This window comes from Sinohyriopsis cumingii, chromosome 12, assembly GCF_028554795.1.
Source record: "Sinohyriopsis cumingii isolate HCF-2022 chromosome 12, ASM2855479v2, whole genome shotgun sequence".
Lineage (NCBI taxonomy): Eukaryota > Metazoa > Mollusca > Bivalvia > Unionida > Unionidae > Sinohyriopsis > Sinohyriopsis cumingii.
Window position 1 is genome coordinate 128,492,326 of NC_142972.1, and position 27,836 is coordinate 128,520,161.

At 39.5% G+C, this 27,836-nt stretch overlaps 1 protein-coding gene across 1 annotated transcript; it reads left to right on the plus strand.

Moving 5' to 3' along the window:
* Nucleotides 1–1,654: 1,654 nt before the first annotated feature.
* On the plus strand, nt 1,655–27,699 carry LOC149787441 (transmembrane protein 70 homolog, mitochondrial-like). The gene is made up of 2 exons (XM_089978057.1): nt 1,655–1,752; nt 26,219–27,699. Exons 1-2 carry the CDS (start codon nt 1,678–1,680, stop codon nt 26,918–26,920), a joined length of 777 nt encoding a protein of 258 aa, XP_089834183.1. The 5' UTR covers nt 1,655–1,677; the 3' UTR covers nt 26,921–27,699.
* Nucleotides 27,700–27,836: the final 137 nt, after the last annotated feature.

Below are 27,836 nucleotides of genomic sequence, written 5' to 3' on the forward strand. Positions count from 1 at the left end.
TTGCTGAGAAAGGCAACTTTAAAAAAAAAACCTTCCCCCCCCACACAATACTTTGGGTGGTGCATTATGCATATTAATTGCCTGAAAAGAAGCTTATTATCTACACGATTAAAAAGCTGAAAGGATAAATCTCTGTCCCAATATGAGATATTGAGAGACAAATGCAGCTAAGGGTGCAAGGGATATGTTTTATATACAAATTGAATGTCACATGCACCTGCCTAATTTAAAAATTCATAACGAAAATAATACACGAGTGAGGTAAAAAAGGTCCATATTTTTAGAAAGGTGTAATGAAGCACAACATAAGCACACAATTCACTTGACTTGACAACAAAAGCATATCATTCACTTGACTTGACAAGATAAGCATATCACATGACCTGATATAAGCACACCATTCTCTTGACCTGACAACATAAGCATAAAATTCACTTGACCTGATGACATAGCACAACATTCACTTTACCTGACAACACAAGCATATCATTCACTTGACCTGACAACATAAGCATATCGTTCACTTTACCTGACAACACAAGCATATCATTCACTTGACCTTACAACATAAGCATATCATTCACTTGACTTGACAAGATAAGCATATCACTTGACCTGATATAAGCACACTATTCTCTTTACCTGACAACATAAGCATACAATTAACCTGACCTGACAATATAAGCACACCATTCACTTGACCTGACAACACAAGCATATCATTCACTTGACCTGACAACATAAGCATATCATTCACTTGACCTGACAACATAAACATACCATTCACTTGACCTGACAGCATAAGCATACAATTCACTTGACCTGACAACATAATATCATTCACTTTACCTGACAACATAAGCATATCATTCACTTGACCTGACAATATAAGCATATCATTTAATTGACCTGACAACATAAGCATAACACTTGACCTGATATAAGCACACCATTCACTTGACCTGACAACATAAGCATACAATTTACTTGACCTGACAAGATAAGCATATCATTCACTTGACCTGACAACATAAACATATCGTTCACTTTAACTGACGAGATGAGCACATCATTCACTTGACCGGACAACATAAGCATATCACTTGACCTGACAACATAAGCATATCACTTGACCTGACAACATAAGCATATTCACTTGACCTGACAAGTTCAATTAAGTCCATATAATAAAAAGTGTATGCATCCCAACCCTTATTTTATGCATGCATTTTTCACATCCGAATGCCATTTTTGGCAGCATGTGGTGTTGACAGTGCAAACGCAAGCCCTTTCCCTGGGTGATAATTATGAAAAACACTGTCTGATAAATAGCTTGATGCAATTCACAACAGTTGTCATCCAAGTTGCTTCTGAGATATTCTACTTGCCTTGAACCCACGTGTCTACTGCTATAGGTGGCTAGCTCTACTTCCTAGCCGACTATTGGTATTTCAATGTCTACATACTGTGCAGTGACTATAAGAGGTGGACATGCTTCACATCAATTTCAAGAACAACACAAGACCTAAAACCTAGTACACAAATATATCCATATCTTTAATTATTACATAATAATAGTTTTAAAAAATCACACATACCCTTATGTTAAGAAATTTGGACCAATTTACGAAACTATCCCTTGACCTAAGGCTGATCGTTCGAGGCAACTCAACAGAAATGAATAACTGTTATACCTCGCTGCGACAGGCGATGAATGGAGGTTTCGTTAAATTATCTGCATTTAAAACCCAGGTATTATAATATTTAATTAAAGTTATGTAAATCGATGTCCCACGACGTTTAACTAATAAGATATGCCAAAATAAACTAGAAAATCGCAATATAGACGCTTGTTTTCTGAGTGTCATCTATTTTCGAGGAAGCTCGATTCGGAAGGTCAACCTGTAAAACTTTTCCTTCATAAAGATTTTTAAGCAATTATTGAATTCGGTAGACATGATTATCAGATTCTTAAAGTTTTGTTTAAATAAACTAACACAGATGCTTGTCTTGGGGCATGGTGTAGACTTTATATTAGTTCTACAATGTAAGACCTCTACGCTGATAATTGTTTTGGGGGTCTAGACATGAATATAAATATCAGCGACGAGGTCTTACATTATAGGATTAGCTTTCTATAAGATTTTTTTGAAGCAAAGATTGACATTTGCAGAGGCTGCCGTCTTGAGTCTTCTGTTCAGAGTCAGATATGTCAGCTCCCAAATCTGTATCGTTGTGTTAAGTGGGTTGGAGCACAGGTGTCTGGCGTTTTATCATAAAGTACGACTAAATCTCTGACAGCATGAAATCACATTATCGATACTATAAATGAACACAAGGAGTGTAAGCATGACCACAACCCTCCGCTCGATTCAACTTTTCTCACACATCTTTTATTGCTTCAGAATTGCAAGAAGACTGAAAAGCTACACATATCCATTCAAAAGACAGTAATATACCAATGCATAACTCTCTAACGACCATCACATGAATCCAGTCTGGCAAAAAAGGTGGCAGTTTTGTTAGATGCTGCTTGTACAGTTGATAATTATTCCTATACTCAGAAACCTTCATTTGTCAACAAGACTTCCAGCAGTTTTTGGGGTGTATTTTAAAAAAACCCATCTCTGTCTCATATGGGAACTTCCAAATCTCAATCTGGTACAACCTTAAGGAATCAAACTTATGTTAAGACTGATCAGAAATCCTAATCTCTTCTTACATGCATGTAATGTAAGAAGAAAGGGTACATTATTTCTGATTGCTACAGGTTGAAAAATAAGTAACAAAATAAAGACAGAGCTATTCCAGATGCTCTTATTTCAGAGAGGTCAGTGTCTTGTATTAAAAGTAAAAGATAGAGTGGATCAAACAAACCAAGTCTGAATTAAGAACTGTTTATGTCAAATTTAGGATTGGTAATTTTTTCACTGTATTCTAGGGAAATAAATTATTTGTTGAAGTATACTAATCTTGTTGCTTTTTTCTGTTACTTAGTTTAATTTCAAAGTGCCATAACAGTAAGTATGAGAACTACTGTAGTTGTTGTATGAGTTTCCGCTAGTGTTTGAGAACGCACTGTCCACAAAGTAAGATTATGATTTAAATTAAGAAAAAGACAAATTAACAAATTGCAAACTAATCAAGTAAGATATATGAGCAGGTACTTCATTACGTTCTGTTGGATGTTATGATTCTCACTAAACATGAATGTTTAATTAAGATTTTTTGTGGTCTTAAGACCATTTTTCAGCACACGATAGACTATGAATTGGGGCCATTATTTATATTCTCATATTATTAGTAGATGGAACAAATTGCTATTTAATTGTGTCATTTAATTTCATTCTTAACAATGCATGTCACAGTTAATAGTTGTAGATGTATCTGTATACTTGTAGGTATGATATATATGTTGTAATTTATATCTATATTTTATTTTAGAGGTATGGACTTTGTAGTCTGAAATAAAGAATTCTTATCTTATCTTATCTTTGGCCAAGCCCCAGAATTGAGCCCATATTTCTGTATTCATGATAAATAGTTGTTTCAGTACATACAGACTCCATATTACCGTATGCTGCATCAAAATATGTGGACAAAAAGATATGGAATTTTTTTATTACAAGTTATTCTTTCATGCACTCACTACTAAATACTGCAGTATACTTTATGTAAAGAAATGGGACATCACTATTGCCTTAATTGTTAATGCCATTGACAGTACCATCCCACTTCAATCTGTACTGAATTGTGCATTACCAACAACCCTCAACTATATTCTTCTCAATTGGTTATCTCCCTTTGGAAGGATAATACCATGGCCACCCTTCAGTAAATTTTGTGGTAAAATGCTACATTGAGAAAACTGAATGCTTTGATAACTTCATCACACTCAAATCATACTACCTTTTCTGCAGTATTTTCTACAGTGTCATTACTACAGAATATGAAGATTTTACCTAACACATAGGAGGAAAACATTAGGAATTCTTTTCTTGCAGAGATGGGGACAGGACTGACAACATGAAAAGGTTGCACATGGCAGATATTACAATGATGTGCATTGGAGCCATCATACATAGTCTTTTTTTTAATCTGAGATTTATTTGATTTTAGTGTGTCATTAGCTTAGGCATGTAGGATCCACTTACTGTGCTTGTGTGCTAAATGCACATAGATGGTGGACTAAGGTTTAGGTGGCCAAGATGTGAAATCAGCCTTGTGGCAGCAATATATTCTTAAAGAGTATGAGTTATGAGGAGAGTGCATTTACTCATTTGTGCCATATATTCTAATGCACCCTGAATTGGTCTTGATTACAAACAGTGTAATGCATTTTCAAAGGCATGATTAGAATCTGGGTCTTTAAGACTCAGTCTAGAATTGTCAGCTTGCATTCTGTAGCATTCCAGATTTACTAAATTGTGAAATACACAGTTTTAAACCAGGGAGTAAAATACCCAGTTTATTGAATTCTTATTTGGAGCTCTGTTTATACCTATGACCACATTTAAAACATGCCACCACAGTTTGCACACCATCTCTAGAAGGATATTAAAGAGATCAAGAATGTTAAAGGAGGGAAGCTGATAAAGAACTTGTCATATGAAGAAAGGGCTTCAGTATACCAACTTGTCATATGAAGAAAGGGCTTCAGTATACCAACTTGTCATATGAAGAAAGGGCTTCAGTATACCAACTTGTCATGTGGAGAAAGGGCTTCAGTATACCAACTGTTAACTTTAGAAAAAAATAAAGCCTATGATACAGTTTATGTAACCAGTATTTCATTTAAGATCATGAATGGATTTGTCGAGACAGATGATGAACATGTTCTTCTTCGATATAGTTTTATACATGACGAAATAGTGAAAAAGCTACCCGTAATTAAGATGAGAGCATTTCAAGCACCATTCACTGGGATGAGTTGCAACAGTTATTCTTCCCAGTCCTCATTTTACTGAACAGAGTAAACTTCTCCAATAAACTGCTTGTTATCTTACTAAATATCCACACGTACCTGATGATAGCTTGATGCTAAAATGGGTAAGAATCTTGGAAATAATAATCTATATTCATAGTGAAGACAGCGGAATTGTTAAAAAGTTCTAATAAATTGCTCCATAAAAAGTCGGCAGTGAGAGAGGGCGGTAATATGCTGGATTTTATTGAATTATCATCGGTTTATATGGTCCTCTTTTCAGAACTGCCAGATATAATCATCCTTGAACCATAAGTTTATTTCAGTTTGACAACATATTTTCTGCTTCATTTAAAGATTGTTTTTTACACTAATTTTTTTAATAATTTTGAACTTACGTGCATACTCAGTTGAGTTGCAGTGTTGGAAAATATTGGCTTTGAGAATTAATTAGTGTCATTACTCCACCTATATACAGACAGCTCTGAGTAAATACTAAATAGTTGTTTATTTGAAATTCAGTTTGCTGGTTTTTTTTCTAGTCAGTCTTGTCCTGGGCAATGTGCTGACCATTGTGTAATGATGCCTGTTGTAGCAAGCTTGTCTGAGAGGATGATTTGACAGACACCTAGACTGCTTCCACTATGTGTGTCAAATTCAGCTTCTTCTTGTTGTTGTTGTATGGTTTAATGCCATTTTTCAGCACACGATAGGCTATACATGGCGGCCAGTATTAATGGTGGAGGAAGAACCCGGAAAGAACCACCGACCCACGAGAAGCTACTGGCAAGCTTTCTCACATACCCACATTGGCTGAATCCGAGACTCAAACCCACGCAGACAGAGGTGAGATGGCAGTGATCTGTAATGGACAGCGCTTTAGACCACTCGGCCACTCCGGGCCCTGTGAATAGTCATAAATTCATAAATGATATTGTTGTATTATACTTGACCTGCCATGGTTAAAATTCACCTGGTAGTTTTTGTTCTTTTCATTCAGTCTTTGTTAAAGTTTAAAAGAAAATATGACTCAGATTGGTAATATTGGAAACGTAAATAGAACATAAACATAAATTTTATAGATAATGCTTTGCTGATGAGTAAATATGCTACTAGTGAACACTTATTTTACTTGTTGAACAGGAATCGCAATTACACATGAACAACAGGTAATAATTTATATGGAGCCAAAAATCCTGATTGGTAAACTGATGTAAAACCTCCCATTCTCATCATCTACAAATATAGATCACAGCATAATAATGACCATGATTAGTTCCACTTGACTATATACAGAGGAGGCGTTAGTAGTACCCGGGGCCTAGGGTCGACCATGACCGTGCAGGGCTAGAGTATCGGTATATCGATTGGTATGCTACTGCAAACATTGATAGCAGCAGGGGGGGCGAATCCGACATTTTGTCCAAACGTTATTTGGCTTAATTGATACTTTCTGCACTCAGCGGATCCGGTGTCGTCAGCGCCTGGTAAAAAAAAAACGACGTCGTCGTCGAGGGGATCGTCCGGACGTCATTTGGTTTAATTAATACCTTTTGCGCGCCGATCCCCAGCGTCGTCAGCGTCCGGTAAGCACAGCGACGACCGCGTCGATGTCATCGCCCCCCCCTGCTGCTATGATCTTACAATTTAACTGAATATTTGGTCAAGTCCGATACGATATCGTGTCCGAGGATCATGTAAATTTATCGTTATGAATCCATGTGGGGTCGACTGAGCATGACTAAAAAGGTTTCGAAAAACATTAAAGTCCATGTCACCGCCGCACCATGTCTGCCAAATATTTCGTAGCGTGTGTGTATCAACGCCGTTGAATACAGCAAGAATATTACAGTTGTCTCTGATTACTTTTGGAATCTGAGTGTATCGTTGAGTGACATATATCACGTCAGTGTTTTTATGCCTGCCTCTGGAAAATATCCTAGCTGGGTTTTTTTGATTGTCTAACATAACATCATCGTACACGACTAAATTGTTAACGTCGCCATCAATATCATCGATACCCGGTGCATCATTGATATCTGTTATAAACTCGATGACATTTTTTTTAGCGATCGCTGATGCATTCTCGTTGAAATCTTTCAACACCTCGTAGCATCGTTGATCATCTACGCTAGGAGCAACCAAATACAACTTATCCCACTTCATCCATCTCATTATTAAATTGAGTAACAATTGCGTCTTGCCGGATCCAGATGGTCCGATGATAATCATCCGGATCGAGTTTGGTAACGCTGCAACATGCTTAACTGGTTCTCTTGTTTTAGTCGCTGAAAAGTCAATTATATTCATGTCTCTATACATAAATTATGGATCTATATTGTGTGAAGTGTAGAGTGCGTACTGGCACAAATGATATGACAACCGTTACAACAAGAAATAATAGATCGGCGCTTACTGGTAGGTGTGTACAATGCGGTATAAAGAAATTTAGATTTATTTCTATTAGACCCGGGGATGTTTTAAAAAAAAGCGAGGAGGTGATATTGCAGCCAAGTTATCAAAACTCCCCGGAACCCCGTGGGCAAAGTATCCAGGAGAAAAGCACCTCCCAGGATATAGCTACTGTGGCCCCGGAACGCGATTAGATATCAGACTCGATGATCAAAATCAGCCCAAACCCGGTGAGTATCCAATAAACGCTATCGATAAGGCGTGTCATGCTCATGATGTTGCTTACTACAAAAGTAGCGATCTGCAACAGCGTCATATCGCGGATGTAAAATTAATTCACGCGCTAAATGCTATTCCTGATAAATCCGTCAAAGAAAAATTGGCCTCATGGTTGGTAAAATCGGCTATGAAAGGTAAATTAATGATTGGAAGCGGAGCTTCTCGCGCTGGTAATTGAAAACGCTAGCGTTTATAATAACAACATGGAATCCATCTATTATTCTCCGAGAGGATACTGGAAGGGGAAGGCCGCAATTGGTAAGATTGCAAGCGCTGCAAAGGTAACAAGGGCCACTGCGGCTAATTGGTTATCCAAACAGGCTATATGGCAAATCTATCTACCACCGCCTAAACAAATCAACTTCTCGCGCTTTGATGTCAGCGTACCTAATGAAGTTCATCAGGCTGATATACTATTTCTGCCGCATGACAACGGTTACAAATACGCGCTAACCGTAGTTGATGTTGCGAGTCGATACAAACAAGCGGAGCCGTTAAAAACAAAGTCAGCAACTGAAGTAGCCGCTGCGTTTGAAAGAATTTATCGAAGAGGTCCTCTGCGCTGGCCAAATCTATTACAAGTTGATCCCGGTAGTGAATTTCGCGGCACTGTTTTATCAACACTGAAACATCATGGCGTCGCGATACGACGAGGTCATACTGCGCTACATCGTGATCAGGCAATTGTTGAACGATTCAGTCGGACTCTTGCTGAACGGTTATTTGGATATCAATACGCGAAGGAATTCATCCAAGAAAAACGATCTCGTGAATGGGTCAAAAGGTTGCCAGGCGTAATTACAGCGTTAAATAACGAGATTACCCGAGCAATCAACATGAAGCCCAGCGACGCGATTAAATACGAGTATATACCCGGAAGATCAAAAATAGATAGCGTTTCCAAGCCGATTCTCGGCGATGTTACCGTGAGATATCTATATGAACCAGGAGAGCTTGAAGGCGGTAAAAAAAGAGCTACTGATCCTATCTGGAGTGTTACCACACATAACATATCAACGATAACACGATCAACTGGTAGACCACCGATCTATAGACTGGATTCAACTGCCCCACAGCGGGGGTTTACACGCGAGCAACTACAAGTGATACCTGACGATACTCAATTACCCCCGCGTGGTCTTAACTAGCGCCGTTGCGTCTATTGCACTCAAGACAGGTCAACCTCACATTGTTTTTGACATGACCGAGACTGTTATCGATCCTGTCCACGGTAAATTGGCGAGCGTCTTTATCCGAATAACGCCAGCGCATTACGCAATTACAACTCGCGCAGTGATTATTCTGTTGTTGTCGTAACGCAATTATTAATTCGGCATCAATATCAAAACGCCGCTGTTTTTTTTTATCCTGTTGGCGGTAACCCGAGAGTTTTCTATCAATGACGCTTGCATCGATGACTCCGTCAGTGACTCCGTCACTGGCTTCGTCACTGACTCCGTCAATAACAATTCTTCGAAGCTGATTTATCCTCCGTACTCGGGACACTGCAAGATAGACTAGATTCGACCATTCGATGCGATTATCAACTATCCAAACAATTGTGTCCGTGATGGTTAGTCCTTGCGAGGAATGTATTGTTGTTGCGTATCCTAGCGTCCACGGGGATTTATCAGCACGTAGCGCGTCCTCGACGACGCTGATATCAACGAGCACAATATCATTCAGCACGAGAATTTGTTTTTCTGTCCGGCCTGGAATTTCAACTTCAATGTTCTGCCGCCGTGTATCCGCGGGTCTATAACATAACGGCACTGGACGCGTTGGAAACTTTTCCTTATGCAACGTAAACAACTTCCGCTGAAGTGTGTCCCTGACTATCTTTCTGCTCGCTACAATCAAATCGTTTGGTCTCCATGTTTCCCAGAATTCATTTAACGGCGTTTCCGGAATCACCTCGCGGATTATTTCACACTGAATTCTATCCGGCTGTAATCTGATTAATTTTTTAACCCCGCGCAGTTGTTCATCAAGTGCCCGGTAATCAGTATCGGTTTCTTCATAATAGTCCACAAAACCCCTTAACCAATCATGTGGACCCTCGCCGACAAATGGTGGTGGTTGACCATGGTCGCCACACATGATTACCGCTGTATTCGCGAGCAGCAACCAATCAAGAAACATTCGTAAAACATCTAACGAAACAGTACATATCTCATCCCAAATGATAACCCCAGGAATAAATTTTTCACCCATTCGATCAGGAGTCCACTCGCCGCCGCTGTATCGAAAAAAGCTGTGATAAGTAACGGCGTCAACATTTCGTTGTTTTATCTCTCGCGCTAGTCTATGGGTCGGTGTAAGCACGATTATACTTGCCCGCGTTCGAAATAATTCAATTGCCCGAGTCGTCTTTCCTGACCCGCCACAGCCGCTTAAATAAACCGTCTTGTGTCTACAAATTGGATCAGAACACGGTGGTGCATTAGACCATTCTGACAATTTATCACCGCGTAGGTAATTGTTTTCAACGGTGACATCTGCTGACGGGGAATAATCGCGTCGTATTTCATTTTTAATTCTCCATGTGCCCCAACTCTCGTCCGGACTAGTAAACTCGGCTATGTTTTCCTTATACGCTACGTCAACATAAAACGAATCAACGGCTACTCTAACCGCGGTGCCGGGGAATCTATTTATCATCGAGAATAAATTGATAGCGGCGTAACCCAGCATAGACTCCCTCAAATGCGGGTATGCCGGGCTGTCTCCATCGCTGTAGGTAACAACTGTACCCAACCTTGTTCCATTGGACAAGAAAGCTGTTTCGCAGTTCACGTATCTATTTTTCGCCACTGCGTCCTTGATTACGAAATCATATTCTGCGTCATCTATAATCAGCCGTGAGCAATATCGTTTGTAGTCGCAGTTTTTTCCACCTTGTGTGAACTTACCAATTATTCTTCTACCGAGATCTTTTGCCTCGTGGTTTCGTTGGTTGAATATCCTCCTGGACCATTCGACGATATATTCCTCGTCGGCATCGATGTGTTTTCTGGATTCGTCAATTATGCTATCTAGACGCTCCGGTTCTGGTAACCAGACTTCAGTCTGCGCTCGGTATGATATAATCGCGTCACTGACAATCAACGATACAAGCATGCTACAATCAATCATGTACCGTAGCAGCGCTATTGGCAGCCACTTCTTTTCAGCCATGTGTCTACCGATCCAAATATAGCAACAGCGATGAAGTCCTGCCGCGAACTCAAATGATACTACGCGAGCGAATCCGGTTAAATCAAAATCGGGCAGTGGTCCATTAATAGCAACACGAGTCATTTCATGTCTGGGGTGTCCAAATCGTCTAAAGTACTCAGCGGCGGATCCATACCCGAGAAAACTCGCTGGATAACAGGCAACCATATCAACGGAAATCATAGCGTCGCGGTTGTATTCAGTGTTCCATAGTCCACCGTGATAGTATTCCAAACAACTGGATTGTACATCCGGTAGAAATTCCTTGCGTGTTGGACTCCACGCATTTTTCCTCGCTGCAACATGAGCCGCAACCGATGGAATCGTAAAACAATTTGTTAGCAGTTGTTCATCATGCTCTTCAAATTCTATGGCGGTTTTTTTCATCCTGTTGTGAAATGCTTCAGTGCGATATAATTCACCGTTTGGTCTTACAAACTGATCAAAGGTATCAGCGCTGCGAAGTAACCACACTGATACAGGGTCGTTTTTACACAAATAAGCGATAGCATCAAATAGTTTCCTCTCCGCGAGAAAACCATCTTGTATAAATTCCCCCGGTATATACTTTACCGTTCTATCCCGTGGAAACACTGTGATCGCGGGCGTCCATGCGTGTTCATTATGATCAATAATTTTGATTGGGGCCCCATTTGATTTGTACTTTGATTCGTATAATACTTCACCGGTTATCGTTGTAACGGTTATTGGAAATCTCAACGACGTTTCTAATCTCGCTATGTCGCTGATGGTTGCTCCACGCTCGCGCACTGTCTCCTCCCACTGGTTGATTTTGCTACGTCGTAAATCAGTCAATTTGTTTCCTCGACATGCATTTGTAAAATGCTCTATTACTCGTTCTGCTACACAATTTATCCCCGTTGACTGTTTCATTGGTTTCAGTTTTCCGATATCAGGTTTCTTATTTAACGGGTATATTCCATAAACAACTGCTGTTTCAGGATACGCTCGTTCATAGTATGGTCTGTCAATTCCGGTTAACAACCCCGGCTTGGAGTCGCGGCTGACAATGACTGTTTTCTTGTCGCTGAGAACTGGTTCAAATTTATCACGTATGATCCAATCACCTGATTCCACCCGGACAATGAATTTTACTCTGAAGAAATACCTTTTACCGTCAAGTTGTGATATTATCGTTGCTGCGCGGTTGTCGTTCATGGTAGCATCAACAACGCCATCAATTCGAAATGTTGACCAACTATGAGATGCACCATCACACTTGAATTCATTGATACAATCGCGTATTTTATTCAACAGGGTTCTATCGTTTATTAATGCTTTTGGTGCGTCCTTGAGGACTCTATCGAGATTGAACTTAATATTTTTCCAGGGCTTAATTGCTGCTAATCTCTCGAACTCATCCATATAATTAAAACAAGTATTTAAATGAAAGAATATAGTATAATGAATCACTGCAAATGGTTGATGATTGGGTCGACAACCCCGTGCAATAAATCATGTAGAGGTGAATTCTGCAGGTATCATTTACAAAGCGTTCGTAAAGGTTCTCTTGGCCCCCTCCCGTGCTTGGTTTGTCACGTCGGTGTAAGAGGAAAATCGCAGTTGTGTATCAATTGTGGCGGAAAGCGATACAGGGAACTAAAACGCTATTATGACAAGCGAATTAAAAACGCCGTCATTGACCCTACCGCAGACTTCGTCATCAAAACCCCCCAGGACTACGTTGAAAGATTCATAATTAAACCAAATAATAAATTAGACAAGTAGTATTATTATACAAATGAACCAAGAATTTCAGCCGCATCCTGTGCTCGTTAATTACGAGGCATCTTGCGACGGCGTTGTTAGAAACCGCAAACTGAAGAAACCAGTTGGCACCGTAAGTAATCAGGGATACTTGCAATTTACTGCAGGAGGAAAAAACTTTTATGTTCACAGGATTGTATTTGAAGCATTCAACGGATTAATCGAAAATGGGCTTGTGATTGATCATATTAATAATAATAAGACTGATAATTCTCTTATAAACTTGCAAGCTATCTCGCAAAGTCAGAATACCAAAAAAGGCGAAACTGGTAAATACTCAAAGAAAGCAAAACCCGTAAAGTCATTTGATACAACAACTCACGAGGAAAAAATATTTCAGTCGATGAATGAGGCAGGAAAATATTTTGACATTTGTGGAGCCTCGATACGATTTGTTGCAGAAGGAATACAGAATTCAGCGATCTCAAAAAAGACCGGGCATAGAATTCGATTTTCATATATAACAGAAATCAGCGAGTGACAAGGTCACCGGCGCCTATGGCGCTGACGAGGTCACGTCTAACGAATTATTAAACACCTTCGGAATTGATACACGGGGGTTTCATTTTTTTTTTTTATTTAAAAACAAGATGTTTTATAAGAATAATGAATATCGAAGACATCAATAATATATTAGCCGAGATTTCAAAATTAAAAAATCAAGGAATTGAATTATCTGATGGTCTCGACAGTGAAAAAATATTATCCGATTATGAAATTATTAACGAACAATCGAAACGGGGGCGTTTTACCCTGGCCCGCGAGTATTTTTTTATAAAACGATTACAACATACGATCAATGAAAACTTGTACCACAATGACGCAAATGCATTCATTGGACTATTTACCGCCGTTGAAATAATACGAAAAAAACTCGGACGTGTTTATGAACGACGCCGGGAGATTTCTAGCAAGATCAAAAACATTAGAAGGATTATAGACGAAAACTCCGTGGAGCCCCCGATGGTACACTCGGCGGGAAATTAGAAATTGCTTCGCAATTGCAATAATGGTAGGCGAATCACTTACTACTCGGCTAGCCAGAGAGCGGCTAGCGGCGCTTAAAAAGTTCATACCGTTACGAGACAGGGTCCGAGAGCAACTTCAAACGCGGCAACAACTACAAACCGATTTTACTGTTGGAAGCGAACAACTCTTTGCCCCGGTAACTAAAGTGACCAAAGATGTTACGGCGGCAACTGTACCCGTCCTCGATGCGCTTGAAAAGATAGCGGCGGAGACAAAACAAACAAAAAGGTCTTTAGAAACACTAGCGGCTGCTGCAACACGGAGGCCACCACCACTCGCTATAACCGAACCACAAGAACCTTATGTTACAATGGCCGACGAGGAAGAACCAGGCGCCACCGCAAGAGAACCAGAAGAAGAAATACCGGAAGAAACATCGGAAGAAACACCGGAAAAAAAAGAGAAAAGGGGGAATATACTCAAGAAGAGCACAATAGATCAAATTAGAGCCCTCAGCAGCAGGAGCAGGGAAGAATTAATTGATTTTACCGCCAACAATTTTGCTAAGAGCATACGAGATAAGGAGCATATCAATAGCGGTTACGAGAAAAATATAAAGTCGTTAAGGGATTGGACAAGAATAGTGTATTTAGCGAGTAAACATGAAAAAGTATTACTACGTGGTGATGGCCCCGATTACGACGCATTCCACAAGGAAGTTGAAAAAAGGGTAAAACTAAAAAAAGGAAAAGGATACTCTGTTGGTAAAGAATCCTACGGCGTTACCTGTCCTAACAGTGTTCTCAGTGATATATCATGGCTAGAGGTACTAATCGGAGGAAAACGAGCCGGAAATAACTCTCCGGAAATAATCAATGAGGCCGCTGATATTTGCAAGCGGTTATTTACGGGCGGTATCATGGACGTTAGTGCGTATCGAACGCTCATAGACGAACTCGTGGATGATTAAAAAAATTATCGTTTTTGTTAATTCTGACCGTTTTTGACCGTTTTTGGTCGTTTTTTGACCGTTTTTGGTCGTTTTTTGACCGTTTTTGGTTGGTTTTTGAGGGCAAAAACCCCAGGAAATCATTTAGAGAAAATCGATGTTTTTGCTGAAAAATCGAAAAAAAACGACTATAGGCAACAAAAAACGACCAAAAATGACCAAAAATCAAGAAAAAACCGGAAAAAAAACGGATTTTTATCGAGGGCAAAAACCCCAGGAAATTTTGATAAAATTTATTCCGGTTTTCCACACGGCGGTGGGGGGGGGGGGTGATCACAATCACTAATTGAAAAACCGGTGTTTTTATAATAAAGATGATCATACACTACAACCACGATAAACCAGTACTCGTCTACGTGGTAAACTCGCGATTGCCTGTTTACCGCGCGTACTATGGAGATGGTCTCGGTAGCACCATTGCGGGGTTATTTACAAGAATGGCTCCAAAAGTAGCGCCGTTAGCCAAACAATTAGGAATGAAGGCTATTGATGTTATTCGTGATAAGGGTATTAGTGCTATTGGAGACGTTGCCGGAAAGGCGCTTTCAGCCGCGCGGGACAAACTAATGTCGTTGGTGAAATCCAAGAGATTTTCAAGAAAAAAACAGAAACCACCGGTGATGCCATCAACGACGGTGATGCCTGCAAATGTCAGTAAAGTAATAAATAACGCCGTGGAAGAAAAACTAGAGTCGTTGGCGGCTGAGTCATCCACTAACGCGCTCATGAACGCGATAGCGGGAAGTGGTCTACGACGAAAAAATCGCAATTGAAAATATCAACACGATAAATAATAGAAATGTTTGCGCGAACCACTGATCCCGCGTTTGATATGGATGTCCCAGTGCGCAGGGATGATTCTGTCCGTGATTATCAATATTATTCTTATTATGCAACGCAACCGAATCTACGATCGCGAATTGAACTTCAAGTCCAAGATACCAGTAGATACTTTCTGCCATGTGAAGCGTTTATCGAAATTGAGGGGGAACTCGTGACAAATGCTGCCGATAATGCACCATACGACAACAACCCGGCTATCCGAGTTGGTTTTGTCAACAACGGCGTAATGGCGTTATTTGAGAGCGCAAAATATCTCATTGACGGGCGAGAAATTGAATCAATAGAACGCGATGTTCGGGGCCCCGAGTGGCCGAGTGGTCTAAAGCGCTCTTCGTTACGGATCACTGCCATCTCACCTCTGTCTGCGGCGGTTCGAGGCTAAGATTCAGCCAATGTGGGCATGTGAGAAAGCTTGCCAGTAGCTTCTCGTGGGTCGGTGGTTCTTTCCGGGGTTTTCCGGGTTCTTCCTCCACCATTAATACTGGCCGCCATGTATAGCCTATCGTGCTGAAAAATGGCGTTAAACCCCACAACAACAACAACAAGAACGCGATGTTGATGTTGCAACGACGATAATCGGGCTAGCGAGATACTCAGATGATTATACAAGGTCGGCTGGTCCGTCTATGATGTTTGCGAAGGATACTACCGATAACGCTGAACACAATCAGTTTTCTAGGGTAAAGGCAACACATGCCACCGCGGTTGATCCAGCACCGGCCGGGTATGTAAGACCAGCTGGGAGCTTCGATGTCATAAATGTTATTACTAATTACAATCTAGGGTTTGCAACACGAGTAGGGATGTTGCAAGGACAACGCCGACAGTTTTCATGCGCGATTCCACTGCATCATATATTCGGATTCTGCAGAAACGTCAGAAAAGTCATCTATGGGGCTAAGCATACAGTAGTACTCGTGCGAAAGGGCAATGATAATGATGCAATCTGGCATGATGCTGGTGTTGCCGACGGTAAGGTCAATATAAAGAATATAGTATTGTGGATGCCAGTAATGACCCCATCAATCACCGCAGAACAGCGATTACTCTCATTCATGGAGACAGGTGGTAAATCACTGTTGAGTTGGCTCACAGTAACCACTGATGCTAAAGAGGATAATATGGATGGTATATTTACATGGCACCTGGCATCCAAACAGGGTGTTTCAGCCCCGCGTCATATATTTGTAGCGCTACAGAATAAGGCGCGATTAGGCTCCCAAGAACGCAGCCATATGATATTTGATCAAATCGGTGTCAATGAGGTCTCGTTGAGAATAAACGGACAGCAGGAACCATCCGAGGATATACAACTCAATTACGGTGACAACCATATCGCACGTGTGTATCATCGATTGCTGTCATATATGGGTCGTGATCAAAACGTCGACACTGGTTTGCAAATATCACAACTTGATTTTAAAAACCTGTATCCGATTTATTATTTTTCGTTGGAACATCTCGATTTAACGAGACAATCCGTCGTTGATATACACTTCCGAGCTCGTGTGCAACGTCCTGGTGGTATTGCCGAATATAGAGCGGTTGCTGTCATTCTCAGCGATAAATCAATGCTGTTGGAAGGTGTTGGTGGACGAATGAGAATCATTGATGCACCAGTGGAAAACATGTAATTGAAAGCACAAACGCGTTTACAATAAAATGTCGTATAATGTCGTCAGTGTAGAGTTGACTGATGGTCAAGTCAAGAAATTACGATCAAAGTCGGCTAAACAATGCGGGACCACAATAACGCTGAAGCCGTCACAGATGGCAGGTGGTAATCATAAGATATCGTTGACGGCGCGTCAAATAAAACATTTCAATAATGCGATGAAGAATAAAAAGGGTGTTCAAATAGATTTCTCGGCCGCAGCGATCAAAGACATGGAAAAGACCTGTGGGATATTTCCGTTGTTAGCCGCGATTCCGGCATTGATTGCCGCGGCGGCCCCAGCAGTGGCTAAGGCGGCTGCGTTAGGGGCCGTTGGTACCGCGGCGGGGATGGCATTGAAGAAGGCAACCGGGAAAGGCTATAAAAAAAAACGATCCGTGGCCGGAAAGGGTCTAAGACTACCGGGAACCCCGTATTCATGGTACTCGGGAAAGGGTCTAAGACTACCGGGAACCGTTTATTGACTCAGGAGTCATTGACTCCCATGTCTAATTTTGATTTAATAGACGCCGCAAACGCGCTAGCGATAAAAAACTTCAGGGGTGTTTTTATGAGGGATCAATTACCGGCGGCACCAAGGAATATTGAAACCGGCATAATTAACCTCGATGGGTCCTCCGGAGCGGGAACTCATTGGGTTGCATACGCGATTGATCCGCGTGCGATCGTCTATTTTGATTCATACGGATTAGCCCCGCCGAACGAGTTCATGCGGTATATCCGGACGTGTTCAGCCCGGGTTTTTTATTCCACGCTGCCAACACAGCAGTTAAGCGACCCGCCGATATGCGGCCGTGAGGTATTGAACGTACTCGCGGCGATTTCATCATCGCGAAAACCACCTCATGTGGTTGTAAACGAATACACTAGTGGGGTCGTAGAGGCCCGGCGGGTTAATTAGAAACGCCGTTTTTTTTTACAATAACGATGATTGATATTTGGGGATGACCGGTTTCGGCGCTGAAAAAGCCCACGGAAACGCCCGCCACCGATGACATAAAAAAACTAATCGAGGATGAAATCGCTGATACGTTGAATTTAACCAGTGTTGACCCAGGTGAAATAGTTGTATTTCAAGACCGCCAGGGTAAATTGAAATCCAGTAATGTGTCGCTGGATGACGTTTTAACACGACAGCATGATGCCGCCGAGGACGCTATCGCGTTGTATACCGGCGACGGACGACTCAAACCGGGTGAACATCTATCGACGATAACATTAATCCGAGACGGTTTTACAACGCTGTCGGGTCAATTTTACACGTTACGAAAAAATTTTAACAGGATCGATAACAACTTTGATAAATTCTTTGGTAAAAAAAATGTCAAGCTGGATGAGATTACAACAACTATAAATGATATCACTGCGTATGGACAGGAAATAAAAACAATCAAAACTGATGTTGAAATGAGCACAGGGAGTATAAACGTGCATGCAAGGGAAATAGCAACGCTCAGAACCGAGGTTGAAGCGAACAAAGGGAATATAGACGAGCATGCACAGGAAATAATAACGCTCAAAATCGAGGTTGAAGCGAACAGAGGGAATATAGACAGGTGGGTAAGGAAAATAAATACACTCGCTGTTAATACTGAAGTGAACAAAAAAAATATCGACGAGCATACATAGGAAATAGAAACGATCAAAACTAATGTTGCAGCGAACAAAAAAAGTATAGACGGGCATACACAGGAAATAGGAACAATCAGAACTGATGTTGAAGCGATTAAAGACGGACTACCGAGAGTAGCAGAGCGATTCGAAAAAATAAAAATCCCTCATGAGAACATCATCAACATAGTATACACAATTCGGCATGGATCATTCGATTGGACTCCTACACAGAATACAGTAAATATCACCGCAACTGTTAAGGGCATTTATCGATTGACATTGATTTCGGCGATGCAGTTTAGTATATCATCGTCGAGTTCATCCGGGTTTAACAATACAGTGTCAACAATCATTAACAAGGATACAATTGAACGGTTTGTAATTAAGGCCGTTGATAGCAGTCTATTTAGGACAAACATCACATGGTATGTGGAATTTGTAGCGAATCTAAGTAATTAAAAACACTAGCTCTTTTAAAATAAAAATGACCACCAGGGTAATTGAATCAGAGGTATCACCGACGTCACATCAATATCGATTCGATACCGCAAAAGAATTCTCCGCGAATTTGAAAACGCTTTCCGAACAATACCGCGTAAAAATAAAAAAACACCGCAGAAAAATAACCAACATCGACGCGGTCGTGTACTCGGTGTCGGGTATAGTAGCCGGTACCGGTGTTATTTTATCCACGGTAACCACGATAGCCCCGATCGCTGTTCCAATCGCTATCTCCGCGATGACAACAATTGCTGGAGTCGCCAACGCAATCACTAAAAAGATATCATCGTGTTTTCAGAAAAAACTCGACGAGTATACAGTAAAACATCAAATAGTATCCGACGCATACTCGAAATTATCCGGGTTGATCTCGTTATCGATTGATAATTTGTTCATATCCGATGTTGAATTCTCCACGATGGTCCAGTTGTATAGCTCCGCGATGTCAAAAATCGAGGATTTTTAACTGGAAGTCGGAACCACCTGGTTGTTGAAATTAGACACTAAAAACAACGAATAATAATAATGTCGCTGAACCCCGAAGGGTCTCAATTACTTCAGCGGATCGCGGAGAACACCACTCCGGTACAAACAAGTATGATATCGATAACGTCAACGAAGCCAGAATTCAGTGTGAACTTCCCGTCGCCGGTTCCAGTGAAGGAAATAGCGCTGGCAAAATTGCGAATATATCACAGTTGGCCTAATATCCGAGCGGACGCATTTAACGGACAACAACCTAATAACTCGCTGGTTTTTGCATGGACAAATAAGCCCGATGGGACCCCAGACTGGAATGAGGTTACAATACCAACTGGGTCATACCAAATAGAACAAATCAATGGAGAATTTCAGCGCAGGATAAAATCGATCACAGGAAAAGAATCAAAAATCGCTATTACGGTTCATGAACCGACGTTATCGTCGATGATTGAAATAAGCACACCGGGGTATATGGTTGATATTTATAACAGTTCAATAAGAACCATACTAGGATGGCCTAAGAATCCACCCGAGGACTTGCACACGAATGCGAAATCGTATCATGAAATTACCCCCCGGTATCTAGATAAATTATCTACTATAAAAAGCACGTTATCACCCAGTTGGTTTTTATTTCAAGACAGGAATATCATGCAGTGGTATTTTCAGCATAAGGAAACTACTGAATCGGTCGCCATATTAACATTTATTTTAAGTGATATCACTGATATGTTTGCCGAGATTGATTATTATTACCAATTACAACTAGAACAGCTACGGGAAACAAAAGAACGAAAACACGTTGAGGTGTTAAATCAACTTATATCAGACATGGAATATATCAATGAACGAGTCGTTAAAATGATATCCGATAACAGCGATGGTAGTAAACAAAAATTCCTAACCGAGTATAATATCACAGAAGCCGATTTACCCGATTTCAAGTTTCCAGGATACAACGCGCCAGAACTAAGAAAGTCTCTTAATGATTTTCTCGGTCCATCAACTTATATCCTCAAACACGATAACGGAGATGGTGGTAGGCATATTGCCCCGTACAACGTAAATATCGCATCAGTGATAGCGATCAATCTAGTGTGTGATGTTATCGAAGGGAGTTACCAGGTGGATACCAAGCAATCAAATCAAGCTCAACAGGGATATATCCTTTATTCATTTTCACCAACAGCCCCTCCGGGATTTTTGATCATTGAGAGTCCGATTAATCCGGTCTATATGCGATGCCATAATCGGTTTTTAACGAGAATTAATTTCAGACTTACCGATCAGTCAAATAACCTAATTGACCTACAAGAGGAGGAGTTAGTGATCACTCTGTTTGTAAGATCATAGCAGCAGGGGGGGGCGATGACATCGACGCGGTCGTCGCTGTGCTTACCGGACGCTGACGACGCTGGGGATCGGCGCGCAGAAGGTATTAATTAAACCAAATGACGTCCGGACGATCCCCTCGACGACGACGTCGTTTTTTTTTTACCAGGCGCTGACGACACCGGATCCGCTGAGTGCAGAAAGTATCAATTAAGCCAAATAATGTTTGGACAAAATGTCGGATTCGCCCCCCCTGCTGCTTTGATGATGTCTAGACTAGATCAACTTTTGCGATTTGCATGCATTACATGCGGCCTGTATCAGCATTTCCAATTTACCGGAGAATATAGTTTGACAAACTCATAAGGACGACCTTAGGCCTGAAGCGCAGGGCCCCCTCAAGAGCGGGGCCTGGGGTGGTCACCCTACTTGCCACCTCCAAATGCTGGTCCTGACTATATAGAACAGCAAATACATCTTCCAAAATACGACTTCCTCTTGGTTTTTACCACTTTTCTTGAGTCTGAATGGTGGTCGTAATTGGGAAATTTTACTGTGTATATACAATGTGAGATTTGTTCAGCATGATTACAAGTTCAACTTGGCATCAAACTCCTTGGCTAGTAATCATGGGTGAAACTTGAAGCAAATACAGAAAAGCCAGCCTTACCAGACAATTGCACATAAAGAGCTCCACAGAAAAGACCATGCTTATATGTCCCTGCTAAAAAAAATCTCATAATTTTAAATTTTTAATATGAAATAGATTAACAGCAAGTTTTGTTTGCCGAGTGTTACATATTTGTTTTAATGGATGTAGCATGACATATTTATGGATTTACATCACATCTTTTCCACCTAGTAACTCACCATCTTTCATTTTAGTCTGCGAAAACAATCACTGTACAACCCTTTGGTGAACTGCATCGATCTGCTGTTACTTCATTGTTGTCATATGCCATCATAATAAACATGTTTCTATGGCGATTTCTTTTGCATCTGATGATTTTTATTGACACAGATGTTTGGTCTGCAGTTTACATTAAGATAATTAAAAATGTGTGCCTATCAAAGCAAAGTCTTATGAGCAGTAATATCAATATGGGTTTTCCTCCTGTAGTTTGGAAGAAATTATATCAGTTTTAGACAAACAATAGACAACAACCATAAATAAATAAACATTAAATATAACCCTTTGCTTAGGTGTCCTTCATAAAGAATACAAAATGTTTTAGATCTGCATATATGAAGTACACAAACTATTTTTTAGCTGGACTTGGCTTTGAATGCCTGTCATGATTAAATACACATAATATAATAATTTGGTAAAGGGACAAATCAACACAAATAAAATACACAGAATAGAATAATTTGGTAAAGGGACAAATCAACACAAATAAAATACACAGAATAGAATAATTTGGTAAAGGGACAAACCAACACAAATAAAATACACAGAATAGAATAATTTGGTAAAGGGACAAAGCAACACAAATAAAATACACAGAATAGAATAATTTGGTAAAGGGACAAATCAACACAAATAAAATACACAGAATAGAATAATTTGGTAAAGGGACAAATCAACACAAAGAAAATACACAGAATAGAATAATTTGGTAAAGGGACAAACCAACACGAATAAAATACACAGAATAGAATAATTTGGTAAAGGGACAAACCAACATGAATAAAATACACAGAATAGAATAATTTGGTAAAGGGACAAACCAACACAAATAAAATACACAGAATAGAATAATTTGGTAAAGGGACAAATCAACACGAATAAAATACACAGAATAGAATAATTTGGTAAAGGGACAAATCAACACAAATAAAATACACAGAATAGAATAATTTGGTAAAGGGACAAATCAACATGAATAAAATACATTGAATAGAATAATTTGGTAAAGGGACAAATCAACACAAATGAATTAGCTGATTATTAACACTAGAGAGTTTATGACTGTTCTTGAAATCAAAATGTTGACAGCTTCTTTATTTCTTCAATATTTCATTTATATCATTAGTTGAAACCCCTGAGGTTAGCATTTAGATTTGTCTTAAGATAGTTTTTTAAAGAGATTTTTTTTCTTCCACATTACTTTGCAAAAGAAAACCATAATTTTGCAGCATTTCCAGAGTCACTTTGAGTCTGTGTGACCATATTGTCATAGAGTCGAGCATTTCCAAAGTCACTTTGAGTCTATGTGACCATATTGTCATAGAGTCAAGCATTTCTAGAGTCACTTTGAGTCTATGTGACCATATTGTCATGAAGTCAAGCATTTCTAGAGTCACTTTGAGTCTGTGTGACCATCTTGTCATAGAGTTAAGCATTTCCAAAGTCACTTTGAGTCTATGTGACCATCTTGTCATAGAGTCAAGCATTTCTAGAGTCACTTTGAGTCTCTGTGACCATATTGTCATCGAGTCAAGCATTTCCAGAGTCACTTTGAGTCTATGTGACCATAATGTCATAGAGTCAAGCATTTCCAAAGTCACTGAGTCAAGCATTTCCAAATTCACTTTGAGTCTGTGTGACCATATTGTCATAGAGTCGAGCATCAGCTTTAATCATTTATTTAAACAAGTAGAAACAAACTTTGGGCCCCAAGTGGATGAGTGGTATAAGGCATTCGCCTCTACAGGTTACTGACGTCTCACCTCTTTTGATGTGGGTTCAAGTCTCAGGCTCATCTCACATGGGTATGTCAGAAAGCTTGCCAGTAGCTTTCTGTGGGTTGGTGGTTCTGTTGGGGTTTTTCCCAGGTTCTTCCAGCACCAAATATACTGGCTGCCATGTATATATCCTGTACAGAAAAATGGTGTTAAAGCCATAACAACATTAAGAACACAATAGATATTTGTACATGTTCAATTTCATCTCACCTGTTCTGTCAAATGCATGTTGCTTTTTAATTTAATTTTCTTTATCTGTGAAGCCTTGTAGTGACATTTTTAGTGTGAACAGTAATCAAATTTTTGCAAATGTATCTATTCAGTTATCTTTATTTTTGCTTCTCCATGTTTCACTGATAAGTACATGTACCAGACAGTGGCAACATCAGCTGAATTAAGAGTCATTATTTTCACTAAAAAATACTTTCCTTGGCTTGTACTTATAATAAATATATTGCAGATGGCATTACCATATTGGTAGTCTACATGAAAATGGAAACGTTTGAGCTGCTAACCTTGTATACTTTTATTATAAACTTCTTTTTAAGTTTCAGAAATATCAAAAGTATCTTTTTTTTATAAAAACACTTGAAAAGAGCAATGTTTGATCAAAACAAAACAAAATTCATGATTTTAATGCATGTTATTTTCAGGCTTGCATCTGGTATATGTAGTATCAGTTTAAAGATTCATGTGTAACTGAAAGTTTGTTTTCACTAGCAATTGACGCCATCACGTATCCCAAACGTGTCCAAGTGCCGTGATGATCCAGGCCATACATTATGTATTGTGCATGTTATTGGCCTGTACAAAGTAAAATTTATGAGTTATAAAAAAAAAATCTGTTTTCATTGACATGAAAATAAGAGTACAAATCTTGGAGACTTTTAACAAGGAATAAGTCCCATGATAAGTTTCCCTTTAAAAGGTAAAGGGTCATTCAGTTCCAATGAAAGGTCTGTGATATACTAATATGGATGGGCAAAGTGGTTGTCAAGTAAATTGTTATCAAAGTGAACAATATATGAGAAATATTATGTACCAAAACACAATTTAAATTAAAAAATTGGTATTCACAAGGCCATTTGCATAATCTGTTTTAAATAAGAAATATTGAAATATATTGATGTATTCCATCTGTAAACTTCAATTCCTAATATGTACATAACAGGCAACCATGAACTTCTGTCTTGGTTGCAGAGTGATCTGGAAGTGTACAGGTAGATATGTTGGATTAAGTGGTGATGATCTTAGCTGTGCAGTGCCAGTTGCAGATCAGTTAAATGGGACCTCATGCCAGTAAACAGACTTCTCTGATTTTAAGGCCATTTAGTGTAGCAATTCATAGAAGTTAGCTTGAATGTGTATTTCAGTGTTTGAGGTTGGAATACATTTTTAACTGAGTGCTTCAGAATATTGAAGTGTAAGAATACTTGAGAACAATAACATTTCATGATATCATGGAAATCTATTACATTTTCACCTTCATGTTCTATGCCCCTGCAAGAGAAGTGTTTCCCTGTAACACAGAACAAATTTTGAACATATATTTAAAGTCATGAATTTGTATCAGTTTTCTTTGCATTAGGTTTGTTTCTCGGAAATTTATATTCTCTGCCAACTACACCACAGAGTAAATCATTATAGTCATGAATTGGAAACCAAGGCTTTGAAATTGGACCTCTGTACAGATATGTTAATATACCATATAGTCATGAATTGGAAACCAAGGCTTTGAAATTGGACCTCTGTACAGATGTGTTAATATACCACGCCATGCTTTCACTGCTGTAACATTAACATGTTCAAAATGTTATCGCAAGAACTCACTACATGAACAGGACTGACACTTTGCTTACTATAAAGACCAATTCCTTTGAATAGACATGTTTTACCGAGCAGTGCTGACACTTTGCTTACTATAAAGACCAATTCCTTTGAATAGACACGTTTCACTGAGCAGGACTGACACTTTGCTTACTATAAAGACCAATTTCTTTGAATAGACACGTTTCACTGAGCAGGACTGACACTTTGCTTACTATAAAGACCAATTCCTTTGAATAGACACGTTTCACTGAGCAGGACTGACACTTTGCTTACTATAAAGACAAATTCCTTTGAATAGACACGTTTCACTGAGCAGGACTGACACTTTGCTTACTATAAAGACAAATTCCTTTGAATAGACACGTTTTACTTTACTACATCAACTGTGTATACTTGTGTAAAAGTCAGGTCCAACTGCAAACAACATAGACCCTGCTGTCCTGTCACATGATGTGCTGGTAGATCAGGGTGTGTGCTCTTCTTCTACTGATTACTTCTAGAAAACTGCATAGACCCAGATCTGCAGGCACATTATACAGTGGCAGATCTGGGTCTTGCTGCTGGACACTACTTAGTAATGAGTATAGATGTCATGTATAAATTAATAGTCTACAGAAATCAGAAGCTTTGATAGCGTTTTCTCTTTTTTTCACAGGCTTCTGTCAGAAATATTGTGAAGAGGAATCCTTTGTCATGTATGGGTTACACGTATACAGGACAAGTCTATCAGTATCACTATCTACATTGCTATAAGAATTTTCTGGTTGCAACAAGTCTTCCTAAATGCTGCCCTCTTCCGTGCCATCAGTACTCCACTCCAAGTCAGCCACAGGAGATTGATAAATTGACAAAATTACCTTTATGTCACACAGATAAAGGAGACCTTGTCTATACTGGAGAACTGAGTAAAATGATTAAGCTACTGAAAGGGTTTTCCATGAGTACAAGTGTACTGGGATTGTGCTTGCAACCCTATTTAGTAACAAGCATGGGAGGTGGTGTGCTTGCTTATGCAATGATGGGAGGAATGAGCTTCTTCATCTTCATCAATCCTGCACTGATTCACTGGATCACAAGACGATATGTCACTGACATGTACTTTAATCAGCATAGTAGGAAATTCGTTGCTGCAACTATAAGCTTCTTTCTAAGACGTAAAGAGATTGAGTTTATTGCTGCTGATGTTGTAGTACCCGATATTACTGGCCCATTTACATCAGTGACAATTAAGAACAAACCTTACTTTTTCCTTTCCAATAGCTTTAGAAGTAAAGATGTTTATGTACACATGATGGGATATGATAAACCAATTGATGGTTGGCAATTACCAAATGAAAATGACAGCAAAAAAGGCTGACAACTGATAGACTTGTTTATTCTTTTCATTTAAATGCTAATGAAGATATGATATCTGGGACCCAGTAGATGAATTGTCAAATCTGAGATAACCATGCAAGCTAATTAACATGGTATGGTCTTTACAATCAAGATTTTCTTTTGAAAAATTGAGCACTTTATTTGAGGGTAATTTTTTATTCATGGCAAAATGTTGTAAAATTGTTACAGCAGTTTAAATTTGTATACAGAATTTAGTAAAATTAGTCGTGGTGGTAGACCATCAGGTAACCAGATCTATTGTTAGTTATACAGGACAATCATACTCAACATTATTGTGTAATAAATCATACAGAAGCCAGCCTGAGAGTGGGCAACAGTAGAACTTGGGGATTCCTTGATTAGCCAGGGTCATGGTCTGAAATGTAGTGGAATCTGTATTAATGAAAAACATGAAGACGCAAAAAAGGGACTAGATAAAGGTGCTTATAATAAATATGACTTTTGGAGGGGGAGGAGTAAATTGTTAATTATTCGTTCTGACCAAAACCCATTCTTTGTTGAAAATCAAAAGGTTCTGCTATATTAATGAAAGAAATTACTTCCATGCAGATGTTTTTTGTAAAAATGTTGCAGATTGTGACAGCAGTGGCTAGTCCAGGGTTTGCAAGCCAATACACGGTAAACTGTACATAAATTGAGCCCAGTGTATTGAGCAAGGGCATGAATTGCATCAAGTCTTTTTTTACAGTTGTTATGGAAACAAGTCTCCTCAGTGAATAAAAATAATTTCGTCAAGAACTGCAGATATTATTTATCATTTGTGATGCTTTATAATACATTGTGATCATGGTAAAAAAGCTGCTATGAAGGATTATGTTTGAAAATGTTCCATAGTACATTTATTTATTTAGGTACATAATTAGAAAATACCAAGA